Source organism: Monodelphis domestica, chromosome 4, assembly GCF_027887165.1.
Source record: "Monodelphis domestica isolate mMonDom1 chromosome 4, mMonDom1.pri, whole genome shotgun sequence".
NCBI lineage: Eukaryota > Metazoa > Chordata > Mammalia > Didelphimorphia > Didelphidae > Monodelphis > Monodelphis domestica.
In genome coordinates this window covers 397,661,121-397,682,254 of record NC_077230.1, presented here as the reverse complement: position 1 = coordinate 397,682,254, position 21,134 = coordinate 397,661,121, and the positions used below count along the sequence as shown (strand labels likewise).

Below are 21,134 nucleotides of genomic sequence, written 5' to 3'. Positions count from 1 at the left end.
CTGCCCTTCCCCTTGAATATTGGTCTTTAATACTTATTCTGCTCATTTTTAGATTAGTTAGTCAAGTATTAAGTATTTAGCATCTGCCAGTTACTGCCAGGCACTATGGGGGGATACAAGAACAAAGAAGGAAATACTCCCTTATAGCAAGAACCTTATGATATAATGGGACAGTACATATGAACATGTACATATGTTCATGTACATATGAACATGTCTTCTGAGCAAATATGAAATTAATAAATTCATGGTAATTCAAAGAAATTAATAGCAAGATAGATTGGAAGAGAGGGAAGGAACCAGTGGGGGAATCAGTAAAGGCTTCATGTAGATCACCTTTGAGCTGCATTTTAAAGGAAGAAGGGGACTCTGAGATGGAGATAAGGAAGGACACCATTCCAAAATAATAGTATTGTTATTTTTGATATTCATAGAAAAGTTTTAATTTATTTTTAGGGGTTTATTTATTGATTTTATTTTTTCAAATGAGATGTCTCCAGATAAACACCCTCTTTCTACACTCCTCCCCATAGCATTCCATAGTGTCTAAAATAAAATATTAAGTTATAAGACACAGTAACTTTGTCTGATGTACCTAACATTCTACTCCTGTTCCCCACTTCTTCAACAAAAGGAAAGAAATTTGGCATAATCTTCAAAAAAATATACCTGAAAAAGTTCAATTAGGGAATCATAACATTTCAGAACTGGATTGCTATTCTCTTAGATAATTGATTGAGGCAGAATATGACTTAGGGGCTAGGATTGGATAAGAATCAGGAAAACTTGAGTTTGAATTTTACCTCAGACATTTACTAGCTAGGGACAACTCACTTAACCTTTCTTAGCTTCAGGTTTCTCTTCTGTAAAATGAAGAAAATAACATCATCTACCTCATAGCATTATTGCAGTATCAAATGAGTTAATCTATGTAAAGTGCTTTGCAAAACTTTAGTCTTTGTGTAATTGTTAGCTGTTATTTAAATGAGTTTTTACTTCCATCTTATTCTTTTTTATTTATTCCTTTCTTTGCCACCTGCCCTGCTTTGTCATTACAAAGAAGAAAGTGGTGAAAGAAAAAGTACTTAAATGTTAGTGATCTGTAATCTAAACCATCTGTTTCTGATGTCCTCCCTCTTCTCTTTGCCTTGCCCCTGATCACAAGTTTTTACTGTCTTTGTCTAATCTCTTACCTTCCCTCATGGGGTATGGGGGAAGAGCACATCTCTGTTTATTTCTGGTTGAATGTAATATATCTCTGCACCAAACTGTGTGTGTGTGTGTGTGTGTGTGTGTGTGTGTGTGTGTGTGTGTGTGTACATGCATGCATGCACACATGCATGTGTTCAACACTGTTCAACACTCTTGTATCTAATTCATTTGAAAGTGAGTTCATGTGATGCTTATCCCCTCACCCCCTCTGTCTGTGCATGTATGCTTTTTATCTTATACATCCTAATTGTGGGATAGTAAACTTCCTCTTATTATTCCCTTGTGAATTTCCTATTCTCTCCCATTTCTTTCTTTTCTTAACATCCTCAACACAGAGCAAGACCATCTGAGGCCCTTTATCTTAACTCTGTGCCATTGAAAATTGTAAGGGGAAAAAGGGATTAATTTATAAAAAAAAAGTTTGGACTGGATTATATTTAAAATAGGGTCGCCAGGAATTTAATTTATTCCAAAGAGATTTATTTACAATTTATTTACAAAATATAGAAAAGAATGAAGTAGGAAATCAGAGAGAGGATAGGGTATGATATCTAGCCTCAGCACTAAATAATTTACTCTGGGCCCCTGGCTGAACCTGGGCAGGGAGAGTTAGTCCTTTGCTGGCCTTGGCCCTTGTAGCTCAGGACTTGAGGATACAGGGAGCCTCTCTCAAGAGGATAGGTCTCTCCTGAGGCTAGTCTCTTCAGAAAAATCCAATAGTTAAGAGTCAGCTTTTCACTCACCATGTGTCAGTCCAAAGAAAGAGACGTAAGACATTCTCACCAGGAACAGGGTCGGTCTCAGGTTTAGTCAGCAAATTCTTCTTCAGCCTCCACTCCATGTAGAACTGACTCAGGAAGTTGTAAATCCCTTTTAAAGACACTTTCTTTTGCGTCACTTCCTGTGCCTTCCCCTAATTTTATGTCTACCAATCATAGTTGAAGCTTTGCTTTAAGACTGCCCAGGGGCATTTAGTTTAGTTAGTTAGATTTGTCACCTGCTGTTGCACATGTGGGTCACAGACCTCCCCTATTCAAGTGTGAATGGGGTGTTTACACCTTTGGTGATTAAATTTAAAAATGAGCAGATCTCCTCACTCAACTTTTAAGTAGAATGTTTACACTTTTGGTGATTAAATCTAAAAATAGGCAGGGGTAACAATTTAATCTTCACAGTCAGGGGAGAGTTAATTAATTTCGTTTTCACAATCAGGGGAGAGTTAAATTTAATCTTTACAAAACTATAGGATTCTGTAATATTGAAAAATTAATATATCAAATGTAATATTCTAAATTTAATATTAAGAAATTTTTTTGGAAATATATTAGTTTAAAAATATTATTGTGGTCACCATTTATAAAAATAATTAACCCGTGGGGGCAACTTGGTGGATTGAGAGCCAGGCCCAGAGATGGGAGGTCCTGGGTTCAAACCTTGCCTCAGACACTTCCCAGCTGTGTGACCCTGGGCAAGTCACTTAACCCCCATTGCCTAGCCCTTTCTACTCTTCCTCCTTAGAATCAATACTATTAAGACAGAAGGTAAAGGTTTAAAAAAAAAATTAACCCTTAAGTCACGAGGATAGTAGTTTTTAACAATTTAATTTTGATATATAAGAAAGAAATAAGGAGTGAAGGAAATAGAAAGAATATTTCCTAGTCTGTCGCCCTAATCTTACCAGCCCACAAAAGTGTCTTCCTCCCCAGCCACCAACGCTGAATTTCAGACAAGCTCCCAGCTAAAAATCTCTAGAGAAAAGGCCAGCCTCTTCTATAGTCTCATTTTTATAGTCCTTCATGTCATGTCCTTTCCCTCTGCGTTGGTCAGCCACATCTCAGAAACCATTCAAAGTCTCTCCGACCCAGACTGATAACCCTATGTTCCAGGTCATTCTCCTAGGGCTTGCTCAGACAAGCAAAAAGTTCATGACCCTAGGAGGAAGGGATTCCCTTTACACAATTCTTAAGGCACATTTGTTCTCATTCCACTTCTAAAATGGAAGCATTTTTACTATTCTATTACTCTGACCAAAAATGCAAATATTATTTAAATTTTTTTAGTTTTTTTCTCCATTCTTTTGTTATGTTTTTCAAAGATTCCACTTAGCTCTGGAATTTTCCATGGAGATTTTTGAAAGTCTTTTTTTCTATTAAGGGCTCCATCTTTTTCCTTATAGAATTATACTTAGTTTTTTAGATTGTTCTTTTAAAATTGTTTTAAAATTTAATTTTTTAAAATTTATTTTTGGTTGTAAGTTTTTATTTTTTGCCTTTTGAAATGTATTCCAAGAACTTCTCTTCTTTATAGTGAGCAGCTGACAAGTCTTATGTGATCCAGACTATATTTGCTTCATGCTTGAATTTTTTCTATTTGTAGAATTTTTTCTTTTCCCCAGCACCTCTGGATTTTGGTATGAAATTTCTGGGAGTTTATATTTGTGATTTCATTTAGGGGCGACTGGTGGAAGTCTTTTTGTTTTCACCTCATCTTCTGATTATGATAGATCTGCACAGTTTTGTTGGTGATTTTTGAAATATGGTATCCAGATCTTTTTTTTTAGTCACATTTTTCAGATTTTCTTATTGAGGTTCTGTTAATCCATATCTTTTCTTCATTTGGTTTGGCATTTTCTTTTTCTTGTATATTTTCAGCTTCAGTTTTCTGATTTTTAAGTTTTATTTAATCAATTTAGAACATTATTCCTTGGTTACAAGAATCATATTCTTTCCCTCCCTCCCCTCCCCCTACCTTTCCCTTAGCCAACGTGCAATTCCACTGGGTATTACATGAGTAATATCAGAACCTATTTCCATGTTGTTGATGTTTGCACTAGGATGATCATTTAGAGTTTATATCCCCAGTCATATCCCCCCTCGACCCATGTAATCAAGCAGTTGTTTTTCATCAGTGTTTCTACAGTTTTTCCTCTGAATGTGGATAGTATTCTTTCTTGTAGATCCCTCCGGGTTGTTCAGTATCACTGCATTGCCACTAATGGAGAAGCCCATTACATTCGATTATACCACAGTGTGTACAATGTTCTCCTGGTTCTGCTCCTTTCACTCTGAATCATTTTGTCATTCCAGTTCACATCGAATTCCTCCAGTTTATTATTTCTTTGAGCACAATAGTATTCCATCACCAACATATACTGCAATTTGTTTAGCCATTCCCCAATTGAAGGGTGTCCCCTCACAAAGAGCGCAACTATGAATATTCTTGTATATGTCTTTTTCCTCATTATCTCTGTGGGGTACAAACCTAGCAGTGGTATGACTGGATCAAAGGGCAGACTGTCTTTTAGCCTCAGAGTTGTTTTTATTTGCATCTCTCTGATTAAAAGAGATTTAGAACACTTTTTCATATGCTTATTAATAGTTTTGATTTCTTTAACTGAAAATTGTCTATTCATGTCCCTTATCAATTGGAGAATGGCTTGATTTTTTGTACTATCTAATTCATTTGTGAATCCATCTGGTCTTTAGGATTTTTTCTTAGGGAGTTCTTTGATGGTTTGTTCAATTTCTTTTTCTGATATGGGGTTGTTTAGGTAGTGTATTTTTTCTTCTCTTAGTCTAGGCAATTTATATTTGTGTAAATATTCATCCATATCACCTAGATTGCCATATTTATTGCCATATAATTGGGCATAATAATTTTTAATGATTGCCTTAATTTCCTCTTCATTAGAGGTGAGGTCTCCCTTTTCATCTTGGATACTGTCAATTTTGTTTTCTTTTTTTTTAATTAGATTGACCAGTACTTTATCTATTTTGTTTGTTTTTTCAAAGTACCAACTTCTAGTCTTATTTATTAAATCAATACTTCTTTGACTTTCAATTTTATTAATTTCTCCTTTGATTTTTAGGATCACTAATTTAGCCTTCATCTGAGGATTTTTAATTTGTACATTTTCTAGTTTTTTAATTTGCATGCCCAGTTCATTAACCTCTGCCCTCCATAATTTGTTAATATATGAACTCAAGGATATAAATTTTCCCCTGAGTACTGCTTTGGCTGCATCCCATAGATTTTGAAAGGATGTCTCATCATTGTCATTTTCTTTAGTGAAATTATTGTTTCTATGATTTGTTCTTTATTCAATTTTGGAGAATCGTATTGTTTAATTTTCAATAAATTTTTTATTTGCTTCGCCATGCTTTTCCATTCTCTCTTTACTAATTATTATTTTCATTGCATTGTGGTCTGAGAAAGTTGCATTCATTATTTCTGCTCTTTTGCACGTGTTTGCAATGTTTTTATGCCCTAGGACATGGTCAATGTTTGTGAATGTACCATGTGCTGCTGAAAAGAAGGTGTATTCCTTTTAGTCCCTATTTATTTTTCTCCACATATCTACTAACTCTAATTTTTCTAAGATTTCATTCACTTCTCTTACCTCTTTCTTATTTATTTTTTGGTTTAATTTATATAGTTCTGAGAGAAGAAGGTTCAGTTCTCCCACTAGTATAGTTTTTCTGTCTATTTCATCCTTGAGCTCCACTATTTTCTCCTTTAGAAATTTGGATGCTATGCCATTTTGTGCATACCTGTTGAGTACTGATATTTCCTCATTGTCTGTAACTGCTTTTTATCAGGATGTACTTACCTTCCCTATCTCTTTTAAACTAGATTTATTTTTACTTTGGCTTTGTCAGATATGATTGTGACTCCTGCCTTCTTTTTATTGGTTGATGCCCAATAGATTTGGCTCCATCCTCTTTCACCCAATGCGTATCTATCTTCCTCATGTGTGTTTCTTGTAGATAGCATATGGTAGGGTTTTGAATTCTAATCCACTCTGCTATTCGCTTTCATTTTATGGGTGAGTTCATTCCATTCACATTCAGTTATGATTACTAGCTGTGTATTTCCTAGCATTTTGATTTCCATTCCTAGTCCTGACCTTTCTTCTTTCACTATTTCCTTCTAACCAGTGTTATGTTTTTAATCGGTCCCCCTAATTTCTACCCTTATTTTACTTCACTTTCTACATCTTCTTTCTTATTCTCCTCTAATGTTCTTTACAGTCTTTTTAAAATACACCCCCCCCTCCCTCCCTTGCATTGCCTCCCTCTCAAACAGTCCATTTGTTACCGTTCTACTTCCCTATAGGGCACAAATCAATTCTCTGCCCCAATGTATTTGATTGTTTTTCCCTCTTTGAGTCAATTTCAAAGCATGTAAGAATTGAATATTTCTTACCTCCAGCCTCTTTACCTTTCCAGTGTATTGATGTTCTCCCCCCTCCCACCATTCGTTTCTTTGTGACATATAAATTTACCCCATTTTGTTTCTTTTCCTATTTCTCTTAGTATTAACCTCTTTTTTAAAACTCTAGTTGTCTCTTTGTGTGTGTATATATATATATATATATATGTAGATATATATTTATGCATAGATATATCTATATACGTATTTATATCTTGGCATTTCATCCTATACAGTTTGTCACACTTCCCTCTAAGTATAATTCTTCTAGCTCCCCAGGTGATAATAACAGTTTTTAAGAGTTACCATTATCCTCTTTTCTTATAGGGATATATATCATTTTAACTTATTGGGTCCCTTTAAAAAAAGGGTTTTTGTTTTTTTTGTTTTGTTTTATTTTTGTTTTTGTTTTTTCTCTCCTTTCTTAATTACCTTTTTTTTTAAACCCCTACCTTCCATCTTGGAGTCAATACTGTGTATTGGCTCCAAGGCAGAAGAGTGGTAAGGGCTAGACAATGGGAGGTCAAGTGACTTGTCCATGGTCACACAGCTAGGAAATGGCTGAGGCCAGATTTGAACCTAGGACCTCCCGTCTCTAGGCCTGGTTCTCAATCCACTGAGCTACCCAGCTGCCCCCTCTTAATTACCTTTTGATGATTTTCTTGGGTTTTGTGTTTGGGCATCAAGTTTTCTGTTCAGGTCTGGTCTTTTCTTTACAAATGCTTGGAATTCTTCTATTTTATTAAATGACCATACTTTTTCCTGTAAGAATATAGTCAGTTTTGCTGGGTAGTTGATTCTTGGTTGTAGAGCTAGTTCCCTTGCTTTCCAAAATATCATATTCCATGCCTTTTGATCCTTCATTGTAGATGCAGCCAGATCCTGTGTTATCTTCACTGTAGTTCTATGGTTTCTGAATGACTTCTTAGCAGCTTGTAATATTTTTTTCCTTGGTCTGATAGTTCTTGAATTTGACTATAACATTCCTGGGTGTTGTCAGTTGGGGATTGTGTACAGGGGGTGATCTGTGGATTCTTTCAGTCTCCACTTTTCCCTCTTTTCTAGAATGTCAGGGCAGTTTTCTTGGATAATTTCCTGTAGGATGATGTCCAGGATTTTTCTTTTGTCATGGTCTTCCTGTACACCAATGATTCTCAAGTTGTCTCTCCTGGAATGATTTTCTAAATCTTCTGTTTTGTGAATGAGGCGTTTCATATTTTCTTTAATTTTTTCATTCTCTTGATTTTGTTTTATGGTTTCCTGCTATATTGTGATGTCACTTGCTTCTAATTATTGTATTCTGGTTTTTAAAGACTGAATTTCATCCCTGCCTTTTTGGTCATCTTTCTCCTTCCTTTCTGATTTTCTTTGGAGGTCATCTTTCATCTCCTTTGCCTCATTTGCAAGCTGATTAATTTTGGCTTTCAAGACACTATATTCTGCTTCCAGATGACTTATCATACCTTATAAGTTCTTTTCCCAGTTGTCTTCAGCCTCTCTTAATTGTGTTTTGAACTCTATTTCGAGTTCTTCCAAATCCTTTGTCCAAAGCTGGAATTTCTGTGTTTTTGCTTGGTGTTCCTTGATCCTCTTCTGTTCCTCTGTTTCATTTGCTCTTCGTTCATTGCCTGGATAGAAGCTGTTGATTGTCATTTCTTTTTTCTTTTTCTGTTGTTTGCTCATATTTGCCCCTTATTTTTCCCCTGTAGTTGTCTGCAATCTTGCTCCTCCTCTCAGTATATGTTGGATCTGTGGGTTTGGGCTTTTCTGTCAACCTTCACCGTTGGAGCTTAGCAAGGCTCTCAGCAGTCTGTGAGGGAGGGGTATTGGAGCTTGAGCTTCCCTGCCCTCTGAAGGCTTGATAAGTTTAAGCCCAGCAGAATTGAACTTGCAGAGCTGGATGTGCCATGAGGCCAAAACCTCTGGAAGAGGGTGGGCAGTATGGAATGTCTCGGCTGCAACTAGTCTGCCTGTTCTGCACTTCTTCTCTAACTGCTTCCCCGCCACCTATGTTCAAAGCCCTGAGCCTGGCACAGCTTTGTCCGCAAGGCACTCCCTCCAGACTAGTGCCCTTGCCCACTCAGAGATTCCTCAAGCTGCTGCTTGAGGCTTAGTACTGTGGGTGGGGGAGGGGTCCTGGGACCTTTCTTCTTCCTTCCCCTTAAACCAGAGTGTTCTTGAATCCAGGCTTTTGGGGGTGTACCTTTTAAGTTGAGTCCAGCAAGAGGGTTTCTTGGTTCCATCCTATTGTTAGATTTGGTTTTCTGTCCCCTTGGAGCATTTGGGTTTTAACTGGTGATTTCAGAAGTGTGAACTTTTGCTGCTTCTATGCCGCCATTTTGACTCTGCCTCCTCAGCTTCATTTTTCTTGATTGAGACTTTATGCTTGGGATAGATCCTGCTTCTTCCCATACTCTTTACTGGCTTTGTCTTCCCTCTCTCTGTGTTCAGATGTTGAGTGCTCTGTTTTGGCTCTGTTTTGGCCCTGTATCCTACTGCAGTGCTTTTTCTCTACTCTGGCTTGTCTTCACTCAGCATCTCTTCTGGTTTGTGGCAGTCTTCTTGCACAACACTGGATTCAGTGAAGGGACTTATATACATTTTTTTCTGATATTCTCTATCATTGTTCCTTCTGCTACATTTTTAGAGCCTCTCTGAATTGTTTGTTGGGATGTTGGGCCCCTCTAGCTCTCCTTACATTACCATCTAGTCAGAAGCCCTTAGATACTTCTTTTGATATGAACAGGAATTGTCACTAGCAACAGTTGAGTTATCTTATTTAAAATTGTATAATGCATATAAAATTCTTAGCAAACTTTAAAAGCAGTATATAAATGTCATTGCTTGCTATAGAAAGATCCTGAAGACATATTTTGGTGAACAGCAGGGTAGAATGATTGAAGGATATCTCTTTCATCTATATCTAGCTGTCTATATTCTCCATTTCCATCTCTGTCTCTTTTGCTCTGTCTCTCTGTCTCTCCCATCTGGATATAGCTCTTCTGTATTTTCTTTTTGTTTTTTTTTTTGCCTGCCTTTCCATTAGTTGGCATCAGGGCTCAGATCTTTAGAAGCAGCCTTGGGATATGAAAGTTTGCAGCATATTTCAGGGCCTCTGGCTTTTAAGTTAATAAAATACATGAGATTTCTGAAGCCATCACAGTTGATCACCTTAGTTGGCTTATTTTCTTCTTTGATCTTGTTCTTTTTGTACTGAGTATGTTCCATTACTTCTTTGTACTTAGAAATTAAGTGTTTAACATGGACTTTGTCTATTCCACACATAGTTATTACTTTAGGAGAATAGCACAAGTTCCCTCTAGGTTGGACAGGAGTCTTGAGAGCAAGCATTTTTAATCATTTGGGGCATTTTTAGACTATATATTACTGTCCTGTCCCCCTTTTAAGGGGAAGTGGATTCTAAGTGACTGCTGAGATTTATCTTTTTCTCACTCTTATATTTTATAAAGATCCTTCCATTTTGGATAGGTCATCTATTGCAGGGTTATGCTGCTTAAGTGAGTTGGTGCTTCTTTTCTCTAGTGTCTGGTTCAAATTCTTCCTTTCCTCTTCCCCTGCTTGACTGAAGTTCCCTTATCTTTTTCTGTGTTCTTCCTCCCACTCTCCTCTGTCTTTCTCTTCTCTTTCATCCCCTTTCATTTCTTGTTTGGCTTCCATTTTGTCCCCTCTTTAATCAGTATGGTGCTATAGCTTCACTTTTGAATACTCAGGGCAAAAGAGACTGTTGCCTCTTGCTTCATCAAATTCTGATAACATTGCCATTATCCCTTTGGAGTATTTTTCATGCTACTTTGACAATAGTAATTATTTTTAAAGCTTACTTTTTGGTATATAGTCGGAGCATTGTTTTTTCATTTGTAATTGGAGGAAAGAATCTCAATGCTCCAGAAGGCTCAGGAAAGGCTTCACTTGAAGAAAGTAAGGAATTGTATTATGTGGAAATGAGGAAAGGAGTGCATTTTGGGTATGGAGACCACCAGTGCAAAGGTGTTTTGTGTGTGTTTGTGTGAAGAATAGAGAGACGGCCAGTTTGTCTGGACACCTAGAGTGCGGGAAAAGGAAATAATACATAGTGAGCCAAGAAAAGAAGTTGGGACCAGGTTTTAATGTTCCAAAGAAGAATGGCTATTTAATACTAGAGTTGCTGGATTTTAGCGAGTAGAGGAATGACATCAGATCTTTGATTATAGAAACTCACTTCATCTACTGCATGCAAGTTGGATCAGAATGGAGAGATTCTTGGGGGCAGCTGGGTAGCTCAGTGGATTGAGAGCCAGGCCTAGAGATGGGAGGTCCTGGGTTCAAATCTGGCCTCAGACACTTCCCAGCTGTGTGACCCTGGGCAAGTCACTTGACCCCCATTGCCTAGCCCTTACCACTCTTTTGCCTTGGAGCCAATACACAGTATTGATTCTTGAAGCTGGGAGACAAACTTAGAGGCCATTGAGCAGGTCAGGGACAAGAGGTAATGAGGGCCTGAACTAATGGTGGACTAGTGAGAAGTTCAAAAGGTTTGAAGATATGGATGTTGGATGTAATTCAGGTTTGGGAGTCTGACAAGGCATGAATGGCATTTGGATGAGGGGAAAAGGGATTTAAGAGAAGAGAACAGTGTAGAATTGAATTGATTAACTGAAGAGTTTAAATGGAGATGGGAGGAAAATGTAGTCAGAGCTTGGTTGATGGCATGGAGAAAGCTGAAGAGAATAGGGAATGGAGATTTTGGTAAGGAAAAAAGAATAGATTTAGTAGAGTTAAGGCATAGGGAGAGATTGAATGCTACAGGTGCTTATCATTTAGAGCAGCTGTTCTCAACCTCTCAATTTGTAACAATGAGAATACATAATGCATATGAGGTATTTACATTCCGAATCATAACTGTAGCAAAATTACAGTTTTGAAGTAGCCACCAAAGTAATTTTTTGGTTTGGGGTCACTGCAACATGAGGAACTGTATTGTGGGGTCATGGCATTAGAAAGGTTGAGAACCACTGATTTAGAGGAATAGAAATCATTCCAACATTTACCATATTTTGCCATCTTTGTCAATTTACTGGCGTTAGGTAAAACCTCAAAGCTTTGTTACTTACATAGATTACTCTTATTAGTGATTTGGTCGAATCATTGGAGACTGAATCTTGATCTTATTATTTTTATTAATTCTAAATTTTGGTTATCAGAACCTTTTCAGAGATATTTAATGGAAATATTTTTTCCCCAGTCGACCACTTTCTTTTTTTCCTATCTAAGTTGCTCTGCTTTTTATTCTTGCAAAAGCCTTTCAATTTCATTTGCTAATTATTTTTTTGAGCAAGCTATGGCATAGTAGCAGTTAATGTTAAATAGAGATGAAAAGTAACTCTTCAGTTGTTTCCCTTCCACTTATACCACTAGATTAGAGTTTGTGAAAAATGAACTGATACTAACATCATTAGAAGTTAAATTGTTCAAAGTTACTTTTTCCTCTCTGAAATGTTGTTTTTTCATCTTTCATTTTCATATATTATTACTGATTGTATTGCTTTCTATTACTTTTCTAGGTTCATTCACTTTCTCTTGTGCTAAATAAGACTACTAGTGAATTGGCCAAAGCAAATGTCTCTAAGCTGGTGGCTCATCTGGAAATGATTGGTAAGCACATTTTTGTAAACCTTTCATAAAATAGTGAAACCTTTAGTATTCTAATCATAAATTTAGTTGACAATAAGGTAATAAGTGGATTGATGACATGATTGTGGTTATTGGCCTACCCACAATCAATTGGGATATGCAATTTAGGTAGAAAAATAATATTCTCACCCATAGCTCTTTCTACATTGGAATACTCTGTGTATAAGTTGCATCAGCTATTTATTGAGTTTCCACTGGATAAATTCATTGTACAAAACATCATGAGTTTAGACTTTAAACTTTAGAGTATGAATTGAACACAATTCCTGTCCTTGTGGATTAAATAATAATGGGGAAGATAAGTGGTGCTATCAGTAGTAAAGGAAAGGGTAGCCTACAGATTAAGCTTGAGGATTTACAACTTATTAATTAAGAAAAGAAATAAGCAGGACATAATTCAGGGAGCAAAAATGAGGTTGTCTATTATAGGTAGTGGCTTCTATAACCTAAGAGTTGTGAGTCGGATGCAAAAATTGGTTCTATACCTTTGAGGTAGATAGAGGCTCTGCCACGTTTGGGTGAATATGATTTTCATGGAACCTTTCCTATGAACCCTTAGATTTGCAGGACTAGAACAGAATGTTTGGAGGAGACCCAGAAAGGATTAGTTCACTGTTTCAATTAAGGCTCCAGATGCCTGTCTGACAGAGAGTCATCTTTACAATATCTTTAACAAATGATCATACAGCCGTTGCTTAAGGTCTTCTTGGTGAGAGACAGTTCATTGCTTCCTGAGACCACCCTTTCCACTTTTGGATAACTAATTCAGTCAGTCAACAAACATTTATGAAACACTTAGCATGTTCTGGATACTATGTTAAGAGATGGGAATAAAAAGAAAGGAAATAAGAATTTCTGACTCCAAGGAGCTCACATTCTGAAGGAGGAAACTCCATGAGAATAATAATAGGATGAACAGCAGCAGCAATAGCAGCTAGTATTTATATAAGACCATAAGGTTTACAAAGTCCTTTATAAGTATTTCAGTTTATCCTTACAGCAACCCTGAGAAGTAGGTGCTATTATTATCCACTTTTATAGATGAGGAAACATAACCAGTCAGAGGTGAACTCACCCAGGGTTACATAGATGTCTGAGGCAGGATTTGAACTTTAGGCTTCCTGGCTCCAGGTCCAGTGTTCTAGCCACTGTGCAACTTAAGTACCTCATGTAAATAATATTAACTAATTAGTTAATATGAAATTTATAGTAAAAAGTAGATGGAAAGTAATCTCAATGAGGATGGCACTAGAAACTATGAAAGGCAGCAACCTCCTGCAAAGTCCTTTAATTGGGGCTCCTTCCTTCTAAACTCCTCTCCCCCAAACCCTTACCTTTTGTCTTAGAATCAATACTAAGTATCAGTTTCAAGTCAGAAGAGCAGTAAGGGCTAGGCAGTGGGGGTTAAGTGACTTGCTCAGGGTCACACAGCTTGGAAGTTTCTGAACCCAAATGTCTGAACATTTGAACCCAAGACCTCCATCTTCAGGCCTGACTCTTCATCTAGTGAGATACCTAGCAGCAAATTAGGGAAACTAAGAGGTGGTGCCAATGAGAGAGAGCATTCTAAGCAGGAAGGATGGCCAGAGCAGAGGCCTCCAAAGGGGCAGACAAAGTATTGTCAGTGAGGATGCTTAAGCAGGCCAGTGGATTGTAGATTGCAGGGAACAGTATTAAGTTGGGTGACTCATTGCGGCTTTCAGCTCTGCCTCTTATTTTCTTTCTCAGGCTAAGCAGGACAGGCCCAGCCCTCTCCCAGGCAGTCAATCAGTAAAAAGCATTCAGTGCTTACTGGGTGCCTAGCATTGTGCTTAGCATGGCACATACAAAGACAAAGCACTTTTAAGACAAGTGTCATGTCTCTCCATTGCCCAGATCTTGAGATCTTTTACAAACATTCTGATTTTTCTCCTCTGGATTCTCTTTCTAATTTATGTCATTCCTTGAATGTGGTACCCCTAATTGTACATAGTATTCCAGAATTTGTCTGATGAGGGCAAAGTATACAGGGACTATCACTTCTTTTTGTTTGGAACACACTTATTTTCAATTCTTTCATGCTCTTTTGGAAAAGATGGAGAAATGTGGGCTAGAGAATTATATAGTTAAGTGGATCAAAAACTGATTGGACCCAGTGGGTGTTCATTAGAGGTTTGATCCATGTGAAAGGGTGTGATATAGTGGGAAGAGACCTGGTTCTGTGGTCAGAAGATCTAGGGTCACATTTCACTTTGGGCTCTTATTAGATACATGATCTCGGGCAGGTACCTTAACTTGACTTGGCTTTAGTTTTCTCATCAAAATGAATGGGTTGGGCTCAATGGCCACCTCTACATCTCTCCTCTGTTTTACAGAGACCTTTTGTGGAATGCCTTGGGAATCTGAGGTTGTCCCTGTAATACTTAACATATGTTATCTGTGACTTGGGTAAAATCAGTGGTGGCCTGCTTATTAGATATGCAGAAAAGATGTCTGACTGAATAACATGCTTTTTTTGTTGTTGTTTAATCAGTTCAGGTGTCTGACTCTTTATGGCCCTATTTGGGATTCTCTTGGCAAAGATCTTGGAGTGATTTGCCATTCCCTTCTCTGGCTTGTTTTATTGATGAGAAAATTTAGGCAGAGTTAAGTGACTTACCCACAGTCAAACAACTAGTAAGTGTTTGAGCCTGGATTTTAACTAAGCTTTTCCTTACTCCAGGCCCTTTACTCTATCCACTTTGACAACTAGCTGCACTAACACTTTAAGGCACAATTGTAAAACGTTTTGATGGGCTAGAACATTGGATTGACTCTCCCAGGATGAGATTTAGGAGACATACATATATTCTCAAACATGAGCCCCCAAACTCAACTTTATAAATGTATGATGGGGGTTGGGGGACAGCAAGGTGACTCAGTGGATTGAGATCCAGACCTGGAAACAGGAGGTCCTCAGTTCAAATCTAGCCATATTAGCTATGTGACCTGGGCAAACCACTTAACCCCAATTGCCTCGCTTTTCCTTCTCTTCTGCCTTGGAATTATTACACAATATTGAGACTAAGATGGAAGGTAAGGGTTTTATTTTGCTATCACTAGATACTAGTTATTGGATTGCAAGGTTAATGAGGCGTCATTGTGGTAAATAGTCAGAAAAGCTAATATGATCTTAGATGGTAAGAGAGGCATATTGTTTAGGTCTAGGAAGTTAGTAATCCTACTGTTTTTGCCTTGATCAGACTGTGTCTTAAGTATCAGGAAAGATACTAATGAGCTGGAAAGCTTCCAGAGGAGAGTGTGGTTAGAAGCCTTAGTCATAGGACATAAGACTCAATGGAAGGAACTGGGCAGATTCAGTTTGGAGGAAATCGGACTCAAGAGGAGCATAATAGTTATCTTGAAGTACTTTAAAGGTTGCTATGCAGATGCAGTGATCCAGGACAATTCTGAGGGACTTATGGGAAAGAACACTATCCACAGAGAAAGAACTGTGGAAGTAGAAACACAGAAGAAAAACAATTGCTTGATCACATCGGTTGATGGGGATATGATTGGGGATGTAGACTCTAAATGATCACCTTAGTACAAATACTAATAATATGGAAATAGGTCTTGATCAATGACACATGTAAATCCCAGTGGAATTGCTCTTTGGCTACAGGAGAGGGGTGGGAGGAGGGGAGGGAAAGACTATGATTCCTGTAACTATGGGAAAATACTCTAAATTAATTAAATAAATACACTTAAAAAAAAAAAGGTTGTCATGTGGAAGAGATATTAGACTTGTTTTATTTGGCTCTAGAAGGTAGCACTTAGACAATTGGTGAAAGTTGTAAAGAAGCTAAATTTGGCTTATACAACAAAAACCTTCCAAACACTTGGAGCTTTCCCAAGTAGAACAGCCATATTCGGTGGTGTTGGGTTCCATTTCCTGGACAGTTATCATGCAAAGGCTAGATGAATGCTTTTGGAGCATATTTAGAGGGGATTCTTGTTTGATTGTAGGTTGGATTAAATGGCTACTGAGGTTCTTTCCAGATTAAAATTCAGCTCAATAAGGCTCAATTATAGCCTTAGCATGCATTTTTTTAGTGGTCGAAGCATTGGGCTCTCAGTCCCCTATAGCTTAGTAAGTCATTAGAATCATTTGGCAGCATTTGTTTTATGCATTACAATTCACCAAGTGCTTTCTTCATTATGACCCTGTGAAACAGATAAATATTGACCAGTAATTCATTTTTTTTCCTTTCTTAACCCATTCTTAGAGGGAGATCTTGCTTTACAAGGAAGTATTGGGAGCTTGTCTTTAAGTGACTTGACTTCTCATGGAGAATTCTACAGAGAGCGTTTTACTACAAGTGGAGAAGAGGCTCTCATCTTCCAGATATATAAGTAAAACAATTCATTCTTTTCTTGTTTCATACTTTTCCCTTAATTGAGTGTTCTTCCAAATTGTTGCTTGAGAAAAAAAAATTTTATATATATATATATATATATATATATATATATATAAAGACATTGTGTCTTTAAAATGTTATCATTTGGTGGCTGGACCATTTTTTACTTTTAAAATGGCTATGTCCTATTTATGAGAATGACTGTTTTATGCTGAATTGCAATAAAATGGATCTTCTTTTAAGTGAGTCATGTTGGAATGTAATGTAGGAAATTTAAATGGTCTCTGCCTCTTGTGCCTGAAGGATTTTCTCTGAAAAAAATTTCAAAGACCCTTCACTTGACTTTTCCTGTCTATGCATTTCTGAAAGTTTAGTAATAACAATACTAACTAGCATTTTTATTGTGCTTTCAGGTTCTAAAAACACCTTGCTTTCATTAGCTCATTTATTCCTTACAGCAGCTTTAGGAGATAGGTACTGCTATTATCTTAATTTTACAGATGAGGACACTGAGGCTAGAGAAGTTAATATATTTTTCCTGTGGTCCCACAGACCTCAGTAAGTATCTGAGGCAAGATCTTTCCAACAGATCTTTCTTCCTCTTGAGTAGTGCTTTATCCACCATACTAGACATCCTTTAGTTCTATATTTATTATTCCATTGTGTACTATGTTGGAGAAAAGAAATAGAAGCAGATGTTGTTGTCTCCTGGATGTTAATATTTCAGTGAGTCAGGAGTGAACTCTACCTCCTAGTCCTGTGCCTTAGGTACTAGACCTGATTGCTCTACTACAGAAAATTGGGATAGAAAAATGATGTTTCAATTCGCTTTCTAAAATGTGTCCCTGAATTCCATTTTAATAATGAAAGATATGGCTGCTTTGGCTCTGAATTGACCTACAAAGCACTGTACTTTGGTCATGGTGGATTCCCATTTTGATCACTTTTCTCAGATATGGACGACCTGATCCATTGCTCCAAAGACAGCATGACATTCGAGTGAACCTCCAGATGGCATCAGTGCAGTATGTCCACACTCAGCGTTTTCAGGCTGAGGTGGTAGCCTTTATTCAGCATTTCACTCAGTTGCAAGATGTCCTAGGACGCCAGAGAGCTGCTATTGAGGGACAAACGGTAAGGTCTTATTCCAAGTGTTGCTCTCTGAATAATGGAATTCTTATTGCTATCTTAAGTATCATGCTGAACATTTTCACTAGGATAGTAGCTATAATTTCATATTTAATAATGTTTGTTCTCTAAAACATATTTTATAAAATTATGTAAATTTTTTCTGTCAACCACAGTCATCCTTCTTTTTTCCTTCTACTCCCTAATCGAGATCTAAAGAAAAACAAAAATCCTATATAACACTCCTTTCTTAAATAAGTGGCAGAAATCTTATTGTAGCTGACTTATTTGCTTGTGCCTTCTGCTCTGTTGTGTATCTCCAGTTAGTCATGCCTGTAACTTGTTGGCACATAGTAATTACATGTTGTCTCCCCTATTAGACTGGGATCTCCTTGAGAGCTTTTACTATCTTTGACCTTTCTGTGTACCCACACTGCACATTCAGTATAATACCTGGCACACAATATAAATATTTGTTTGCTTAACCATTTATACCCTTTGTTAATCATAGAGGTTGGACTTGTGATTTTATTTGACAAAGGGAACAAGATTCTCCTCTAAATATTCTCAGGATGCACTCATCCAGTCTTTGCCTGAAAAAAAAGGATGACAATGTCTTGATGTATTATTAAGGGATCATTTGGGTCAGAAAATAAGACACTAAAGCTTTGCCAAAGAATGGAGAAATCAAATTAAATTAGTCTTTCCAAGCCTTACTTTCTCAAACTATAAAAGCAAAGTAGAAGATGAAAGGGAGGAAATGATGGGCTCCCATTCTTCTTCCATAAAAGGACTTTGATTACTCTTTCCCTCTGTTTTGAAGAAAGACTGATTTTCTCAAGAATCTATAATCCTAGCTGATTCATTGAGTTTGATTTTTCAAAGATAGTTAAAGAACCATTTTATTTATTTGTCAGATTAGTGGGACCTTCTTTTCTAAATTTCATTTTGTTTTAATTTTGGGCTGATTATTGATGATGTCAATTAGTTAATCCCATGCAGCTGGGATTATTTATATCCTCCTGACTTCTTAGATATATGTAAATAATATTTAATAGCCAATGATGATTGGGAATACTTCTATTTTGGTATACACAACTAAAAAGACTTTTAATTCTATCTAATTTGACTTAGCCAGAGAAATATATAAATTAGGACTTTGCTGTTCAAATGGAGATAGGCTGCCCATTTCCCCCACATCTATTCCCCCTAAAACCTGAAATTCCACCAGACCAAATAATGATCAAGAAAGAAATCCAATGAGAAATTATTAGTTAAGAAACTAAGTTAAGACTTTTTTCACCCCAGAACTATGCCAAAAAAGATAGCCAGAAACCAGTAGGGAATAGTGAAGGGGTCCACAAACAAAGCTAGCACCAGGGAAGGCAGAAGTCCACAGACTCCCAGTGTGACCAGTAGAAGGCTAGAAATATATGTAGACTGTGAAGTTCTCTGTCTGTAGGCTGAAAAAGTGCAGAGATCCTCCAAGAAATCTCCAGATTGAATATAAAATGTATGGAGACCTTTAGAACCCTCGAGGAGCCATAACAACCAATATAAGCACAGTTTGGTCTGGGGCATCCTGCCTCCAGGTCAAGAATGGGGGCCTTGTGTTAGGGCCAGGCTCTACCTTTTGGTGCCCTTTCAGATGGAATGATTAATTCTTCTTGTTCTTGCCCTGAATTCCTACATTCATCTCTCATCTTCCTTCTAGGATTAGGCTGTTAAGGTCTTTGAGGTTCAGAATTTAGACCTTCAGCACCATCTGTGGTATCTCAGGAGAGGATATTAGGGGCGTTGAAGCCCTTCTTTCTTGTTTGTCAAGGAAAATTTCTTTCTCCACAGGGATATAGTGATGATCACCACTTATTGGAGACTAGAGGTACCCAGACAAGAGGTACCCAGACTCTCTACCTTTTTCCCCAAAACTGGTCAGCCAAAGGGCAGCTAGGTGTCTCAGAGGATAGAGTACTAGACCTAAAGATGGGAGGTTCTGGGTTCAAATATGGCCCCAGAATTTCCTAGCTGTGTGATCTTGGTCAAGATCTAAAAACTCTTTAATTATTTAGTTCATACCATTCTTCTGCCTTGGTACTTATACTTTGTATTGATTCTAAGACAGAAAGTAATAGTTAAAAAAACAAAACTTTTTTTAAAAAAATCCTTACCTTCTGTCTTAGGATCAATACTGTGTATTGGTTCCAAAGCAGAAGAGAGGTAAGGGCAGGGCTAAACAATGGGGTTTAAATGACTTGTCACATAGCCAAGAAGTGTCTGAGGTCAAATTTGAACCCACAACCTCCCATCTCTAGACCTGGCTCTTAATCTATTTCCTGTTATAGAGATGATGATGGACTCATTGTGAAGAAAAACACATGGATTTTAAACAATATTTTTATTTATTAAATATTTCCAAGAACTTTAAAACTCCTTTTTTTAACCTTCATTTAATAAAACTTTGAGGTCTAAATTCTTTCCTTTCCTTATGTTCCCTGTCCTTGAGAACAATATATTATAGATTGTACATGTGAATTCATGTGAAACATTTTCATAGTAACCAGATACTACAATTTTTAACATGGTCACTATGTAAATATACTTTACTTGATTACACTTATTTGGTATAAGAGTTTTCTTTTTTCTCATCTTCCCAGAGAACCATCTCATGTAATAAAAAATATGAAGGATGAAAAAGTTCACCCAAACTTTTCAGCATATCAAAAAAACATTATGTTGTATACAATGTTCCACACCCATAGTTCCCCCTCTCTGCAAAATAACATAGAGAGATACCTTTTCATATCTCTTTTTTGAGTCATTATAATTTTGGAGCATCCAGGTTTTTTAAAAATAAGTTTTTATTGAATGTCTTCTGTTTTCTCTACATCCTCATGGTTTTCCCCAGCATCTCTTCCTCCTAGCGAGAGCCACCTACATAAAAAAATAGTATTTTTTACAGACAAAAAAAGAGGGAAAAACACCCAGCATAATTAATTAATAATATGAAGAAAACATGCAATGTGCTATACTTAGGGACCTCTTATCTCTGCATCATTGGTTAGGAAGGTTTTCTCATATTTCTTTATTTTGAGCCATGTTTGTTCTTTATAGTTTTTAGTACATTGCACTTTTGATTTTTATATATATATGTGATTTTTTCTGCTTATGATATCGTAATTATTGTACATATTGTTTCTTAACTCTGCTTACTTTCCTCTGCATGATTTCATGTAGACATTTCCATATTTCTCATCATTTATTACAACAATATAGCATTAAAAGTTCATTTAAGGGGGCAGCTGGGTAGCTCAGTGGAATAAGAGCCAGGCCTAGAGATGGGAGGTCCTAGTTTCAAATCTGGTCTCAGACACTTCCCAGCTGTGTGACTCTGGGCAAGTCACTTAACCCCATTGCCTAACCCTTACCACTCTTCTGCCTTGGAACCAATACACAGCATTGATTCCAAGACAGAAGGTAAAGGTTTAAAAGAAAGTGTCATTTAACTTTGGTAGT

The 21,134-nt window shown here is 37.0% G+C and overlaps 1 protein-coding gene across 6 annotated transcripts in view; it reads left to right on the top strand.

Annotated features, from left to right (window-relative positions):
* VPS13D (vacuolar protein sorting 13 homolog D) overlaps positions 1-21,134 on the top strand; it is a 415,828-nt gene that overhangs the window by 56,449 nt on the left and 338,245 nt on the right. For all 6 annotated transcript variants that reach the window (XM_007491757.3, XM_007491755.3, XM_016422198.2 and 3 more), the window contains 3 exons: positions 11,985-12,075; positions 16,362-16,488; positions 17,447-17,627. In XM_007491757.3, the coding sequence (XP_007491819.2) occupies positions 11,985-12,075; positions 16,362-16,488; positions 17,447-17,627 (399 nt within the window). The remainder of the gene's footprint in view (positions 1-11,984; positions 12,076-16,361; positions 16,489-17,446; positions 17,628-21,134) is intronic.